Source organism: Morone saxatilis, unplaced genomic scaffold, assembly GCF_004916995.1.
Source record: "Morone saxatilis isolate NCDOM2014 unplaced genomic scaffold, NCSU_SB_2.0 Contig9, whole genome shotgun sequence".
NCBI classification, from domain to species: domain Eukaryota; kingdom Metazoa; phylum Chordata; class Actinopteri; family Moronidae; genus Morone; species Morone saxatilis.
Window position 1 is genome coordinate 11,848,535 of NW_023340268.1, and position 6,829 is coordinate 11,855,363.

The 6,829-nt window shown below is 39.0% G+C and overlaps 1 protein-coding gene across 3 annotated transcripts in view; it reads left to right on the forward strand.

Annotated features, from left to right (window-relative positions):
• The first annotated feature begins 417 nt into the window (after positions 1–417).
• The window catches only part of triqk (triple QxxK/R motif containing), a 21,547-nt gene continuing 15,135 nt past the window's right edge, over positions 418–6,829 (forward strand). The window contains exons 1-2 of one of the 3 annotated variants that reach the window (XM_035681998.1): positions 418–577; positions 3,501–3,575. In XM_035681998.1, coding sequence (XP_035537891.1) covers positions 3,515–3,575 — 61 coding nt within the window. In that variant the 5' untranslated portion in view covers positions 418–577; positions 3,501–3,514. The remainder of the gene's footprint in view (positions 578–3,500; positions 3,576–6,829) is intronic. The other 2 variants (XM_035682000.1, XM_035681999.1) reach the window with 2 other exon arrangements.

A 6,829-nucleotide genomic window follows, 5' to 3' on the forward strand; every position in this document is an offset into this window, starting at 1 on the left:
AAACACGAGTATTATTTTCAGGTGATTATACACCAATGGAAACATACCTATGACTATTATATTCATTTCTGCCAATAGATCCTCTTAAATGTTACACACTGGACCTTTAAGTACATTTTGCTGATAATACAGGGCCACATTCTTCTGGAGTATTTTCACAGTGTAGTATTAAAGGAGCTCAATACTTCTTCCACTACTGACTATTTGTATAACTATTTACTTACATATCATTTTACTGAAACTTGCTGGGTTTTGCCTTGAACTGAGTGGGAGTGTCCGTCTAATCAACTCATCACGCGCTCCTCCAGTGTTTTTGTCTGAAGGTCCCGCCCCACGCTCGTGCTATTGGTCAAGTCGAGAAATACCCGTGTTTGATTGGAGGAAAAGACTGCCTGTTATCAGTGTTGACGTGTAACCAGGAACTGGGAATATAAGAAGTGGTGTGTTGGCATTCTGGCGAATTTTGGATCAAAGTGCAATAAAACTGTCAATTGTGACCTCCTGCGTGTCCGCATACAGCAGCCAGGCGTTTAGAAACACCTCTACAAAGCGACATATTCTCTCGAACAGTAAGTAAGTAAGTATCTTCGTGGACGAAGGCTGTTTGTAGTCAATTACATCTCCACTGGAATATTTATATCCAATGAATGATATGCATTTGCTCAAAAGCTAACATAGGAGCTCTGCAAATAAATACGAGAATAGATAAAAAGAGTCCTGCAAGCGCTAAGACTTTATTCCACATGTTCGGGACTGCAGAGAGAAATAAATTGCACATACATGCATTGAGACTGTAACCGTAACGTGTAGTAGGTCACTATCCACAATGCTGACCGAGAGAAGTCTTTACTTCTAAACTCCAATGACCACAGTGCCCCAAAACAACAAGATATGTTCAATTGCATGTACCTACACTCCGTTCTAGAGGTGGAGATAATGTTCAGATTCAATACCACAATGTAGAAAAGCTACAAGGTAAAGTGTTAACTAAGTTAAAATATGCAAGTAAAATCCTTAAAAGATAAATCATGCCTTAAGAATTTTTTTTGTTTTTGAGGGGTGTTAGAGGTAAAAAGTGTTACAAATGTCTTGTTCACTCTAATAATATCAATGAGGGTATCATCACCAACACCTCTCTAAAATAGCTTTAACAAAAAACCAACATTATAATCTCATGAGTGTATGGTTTATTACAGGACTGTACCTAATAGACTGGCTACTGAGTGTATGTCCACACAGCATTACTCATGGTCATGCTTTTGTTTTGTCAGCAGACCATCTGGATTATTAAAGAAGTCTTAAGGAAACTGTCTACCAAATAATTCATTTCTGTCCTTTCATTGCAGTCTGCTTGTGGGTGTTTTAGACATGTACAGTATTCCCTGACACTTGTGTTGTAACCATGTGCAGAACAAATAAAAAAAACATATTTGGCACTTAATATATTTTTACTCAAGTGTGCGCTTTGTTCAAGGGTACTACGGCAGATTTTACTGTACCAGGGATGGAACCTATAGGCCTTCTAGTTGAAGGTCCGGTGTGAAGGATTTGGTGGCATCTAGAAGTGTAGTTAAAGATCGCAGCTGTCTTGCTTCACCCTCCCCTTCCCTGTTTCGGTGTGTCCCATCTGGGCTACTGTAGAAACATGGCGGTTCAACATCGCTGACTCATGGAAGACTACCCGTGGAGTCTGTAAATAAAAACGGCTCATTCTGAGGTAACAAAAACAAAACAATTCCTATATCCAGGTGATTATACACTAATGAAAACATAACTATGAATATTATTGTCCATTTGTGCCAATAGAGCCTCCTAAATGTCACATACTGGACCTTTAAGGGAATGACTATGACTTCAAGCCATCATTAAAAAAAAATTACTTGCTAGCCCTAGTTTATGTTTCCAGTAAAATAAGGTTGTGATAAACATAGTTAACGACTAGAATGTAATATCAGCCATGTCAGCTATGCAAATAAGGAGCAAAAACTTACAGGAAAGTATTTTTTTATCAGCACCAGCAGTGCTCCTGTCACTATGCTTAGATATTTTTTCGAATAGTCAGCACACTGCTTTGCTATGTCTTCATACCCCACTGTTGCAAATGCAAAATATACTACTACATCTGTAGAAATTTGTAGAGTGGAATGACCACAGGTGACAGACTTCAAATGTGTTGCTATTGGCAATTTAGACATAAAATTGTGATGTTTCTGCACAGTTAAACATAGCCGGCAAATATGAGAGCCTACTGTGGCCAACTGTAAACATTACATTTGGACAATTTCCTCTCTTCCTTTTGTTCTGCTCTCACTTCCTTTAATTTGCTGACTCTGGTTTCCAACCTAGAGAACAATAGCTATGCATACATCCTCCTCCTCTGCTGGCACCAGAGTCTGAAATGTAGCTGAAAACAGTGTTTTTAGTGTAAGGTAAAACTCAGGTCTCCCAAGGCAACAGTCTCCCATGAGAAGGTATCAGTCAGCACAAGCAGCCAGCCACGCTCCTTGAACATGCTAATTCAGTCTCTTTCCTCTATTCCCTGGCTGCACCTCTAGACTCTTCACCACTGCTGTTCTTCTAGGATGCACATAGATACTTTTTTCCCTTTCACTTCTCCCCTGTGCACTCCTGCTTACACATTTCTTTCTTTGTCACAGTTAAACATGCTTTTTTTAAAAAGTATAATTATCATTAGACTAGCATGACTTGATAGATATTGAGTATTATTTGTCAAAGCATATTGCGCACATCTTTTAAATCGTGCTCAAATCTTTCAGGCAGAGAAAAGGTTAGGGGCTCTTCAGTATCATCAGAAAGCGCAGGCCTGCCCCCACTCATACTTGCTTTTTGCACTATTTTAAACAAAAGGCTACACTATTGATTGATGCAGTGTGTTTGTGAGGGAGCCTGTCTGGAATTTAGAGCAGAGTGCTCACTGAGAAACAAGTATGTTGGGTAGATGCAAGAAACATGCACACGTGTTTCTGCCCTTTGTAAATACAGTTGACTGTTCATATCTTATAGATTGTCATTTACTCTGTTTGACTTGCATAGTTACACATTGAGTGTATGGATAGCATTTGTGTTATTTCTAGCTCTTTCTCTTTCTCTTTATATCTTCCATGTGAGCTGTCAGAGTAATCAAAGAGCGCTCGTGCTGTGAAGGGAAATGGTTTTAGACTAAATGAGATGGATAGGAAGTGCGCATACTGTGAACGTAACACACATGGAAGGTGGTGAGAATTAATTTAATTATGTCTAGCAGATGTATGTGAAAGATAAACCATCTGCCTGATCAAAACTGACTCCTCTTCACTATATATGATTGTGTATTAACTTGAATCCTTCCTGCAGATTTCACACGTTATCTCAGGCTACAGTAACAGGAATGGAGCCATATCCATATTTGATTAAACTAAATGATCAGGTGTAACATTGAGACCCAGCTGTGAAATTCTCTCACTCAGAATGTTGTTTTTCTTCTCATTTTTTTTTCTTAGGCTGAGGAAGGAGGATGGGGAAGAAAGATGCCAGTGCGACGGGATTACCAGTTGATCAGTACAGAAAACAAATTGGTGAGTCTTGTTGATCAGCAGTAAATTAGTCAGCTGTAATCAAGTCAAGTAACAATATTTGGTATTTTCAGTTGATTTGATATCTTGACATTGGTTAGAAACATTCTCTTCTTCTTTGTTTGATAACATAACAAATTATCTGGGCTTGTCAGGCATTTGCCACAAATAAAACATTTTGTATACTAAATGATTGATAGTTATAATGAGATAATTAAAAACATTATCAATATATTTACTGACAATTAAAACAGTAAGTTCTTTTAATTAGTTCATGATGCTTTTCGACAGTTGAGATTGGTCTTTGACTTGTTGTGTAACTCCATTTCAACAAAAATCATAACTCAGTGCTTGATGTGGGCAATTTGACCACAACACAGTAATCAACTCAGTGTTCTTTTATAGAAACAATCAAATGTCACACTCAATAAATCACATATGATACTGTGTTGCAGTGAACAAGTCTGTGGTAGTTTCAGATATACCCCAACTGCCTAACAGCCCAACTCTTTTGAAAACTTTAACGATGTTGGCTATGCAAAAATTAGCATAATCTCTTTGCACAGTCCTGGAACCTTTTCCAGTTTGTATTGGGTTGAAAAGAAACTTAAACCAGACTCACTAGATTAGAACCAGTATACAAGCTTTGGAAGTAATTACACTTAGAAACGAACAAGCAGAATCTAAGGTACATTACGGACGGTCAATGAACTCCATCCTTAGAAAAACTGCCCCTTTGAAATCATGTCAGAAGCTGTTTTGTCAAAGTTTAATACCACTCTAATCCTGTGGTATTTTGTTTCCCCATCCTTCCCCTTACATCACAAAGCCCTAACTAAGGCAATATGGTCGGTATCAATCAAAAGTTTGGTCCCCTTAAGCATGCCAGCTGTGGTTGCTTGAAGATCACAGCTCGTATCATGTCTTTTTGTTTTTGTTTTCCTCTTGTGGAGCAAAACCAAAAGGTCGCCAATGGCAAAGCTGGATAATTGTGAGCAGCTCTGACTGACGCAAACACAAAGGAAATCTCTGTTCTCCTTACTGGTTTAAAGTTTTTACTTCAAACCTAAGAGTGGCATATTGTGTACATGAAATGTTATTAAGTAGTCTTATTGGACACAAAAGGCAGCCACTTTTAGATCCAAGGAAGACGATTTTTGCACCAAATGGTGTGAGACTCTTACTAAAGACCTTGGTCTTGATCTAAGAGAGTTTTTACTAGGACTTACTACCTATAAAAGGGCTGTAGTAGCTGAGATGACGGAAGAATGAGATCCTTCGTAGAGAAACAATCACAGATACGAAGATGAGCTGGAGAGTTATACACCATACAAGGTGAAAAGTTTACCTATGGTGTCTCCACGCTGAAGACCTCTAGCTTTGGTAAGTCTAAGAAGCAGGTTCTTGTACAATTAATATTTCGGCTTAGACCACCTGATTTCTAACATCAGGTGAACAAGAACAGTTTTGTCAGTGGAGTCCGGAAGACTAAAGTTCAGAACTGGCAAGACACCCTGGATTACGATGATGAAAAGTACATTTATGGTGACTCCATATGTCTTATGGCCATGGAAAGAATCAACTTATACCTTCAGTTTTGACCAGCACTTTTAGACCATTCATCTACCTTACTACAATGCAATGAGAAGAGGACCTACAGAGATTTTACATGTTCAGGGATGAGGTTGAACATACAAGGGGAGAACCCATATGACCTAATATTTACCTTGTCCACTTAAGTCCTGACTCAGAATCACTAGAACAATGGCTGGCTGAGCATCTATCTTGCAGCTTGTCGTACCCAATTTGCTGTCTGATTTTAAAGATGCTGGCGATTTCTTTCATCAGACGCCTGAAGTGAACATTAATCAGAGGGATTCTTACACCCTACCAGCTACCTTAGATGTGTTATCCTTGAAATTGTTTTCTTGACTAGAGAAGTGAAAAAAATGTCTTAATGAAGTGCCTGACTTTCTCTCTATACCATTCTTGTGTTGCTTGCAAAAATGGTCAGTGACTGTTCTCACCATATAAAACATTTTCTTTCATGTAGTTCACAAGTATTCATCAGTATGCGTCAGTACATATGTTATTGAACACCTTCATACCATTAGAAAGCATAAAGGGCTGTCCACCATAGGCAGGCATTCTCAAGAAGCAATTCATCCCATTTCTTCTGCCTGCTACAGGTTGAATGGAGATGGATTTTCTGTCTCAAAAACATCACACCCCTCTGGTCTTAATGGAAAAAGCGTAACCTTCTTGTTTTCTTTCATTTATCAATTAAAATGGTCCGTACTAATCCACATCCCCCCTTTCTGAAGATTGTGTCAACTATGGCATTGTTCTGGTCCTCTTCCTCCCAGTGGATGGTCGTTTGTTGGCCCCTGGTGATTCACATCCTCTGATTATTCCACGTTTTGTATTTCCTGGTGTTACTTTTGAGTTAACAGGACCCATGAGATGGGCTCTCAAGCTAAATGTTAATTCTCTAGCAATAGCAATATTTGTCTTTCTCAAGCGCGTGAAAGCCTGTTGAGAAATTTCCCTGTCTTGTTTACTCTACATTGCTATAAGGGCTGTGGTCTCATAAAGCAGCATGACAGTTGTATATATTTTCATAGAGGGACAGAAAAATAGGATTATTTAGCCCACAGGTATCCCTTAACCATCTGCTATTGTGTAAAACCCGGCAGGTTCAACAAATGAAAAACAGACATAACATAACAAGCTCATCTCCCACTGTCACATCCCCTACCAGGGGTGCAGAAAATCTTGTTTTTTCCTTTCCATTTAGTGTTTTGTTTCTCAGCACATCTCATCAATTCAAAAATATGTAACACAGCTGTCAGGGACACTTTGGTCTTCTCTCTGCCTCCTTCCAACCCGTCAATTTCTACCGTTTTTCCTTCTTTTTTGAAAAGAATGGCCATCAGGCAATTTCAGTGAGCCACTGTTTAACAGAAAAGGTGGAAACAGAAAGAGGGGGGAAAAAGTCGTCAGAGAGGAAAATAAAATCTTCTAAGATCGCATGGGGCTGGTTCTTTTGAGAGCTGGAACAGGCCACACATGGTAATTTGAATTTGTAATAGGGTGGCTTATTCATGGAACATCAGCAGTAGTCCAGGCTGGTTGTTGAGCTGTACCATCATCTCTGCTGGAGCGCTTTTGTCATGTCAGATGGCCATCAAGGGGCCACTGTTGACACTCTTTTTAAATACCATTATTAAGCCTGTTATAATTGACTGTGCCAAGCT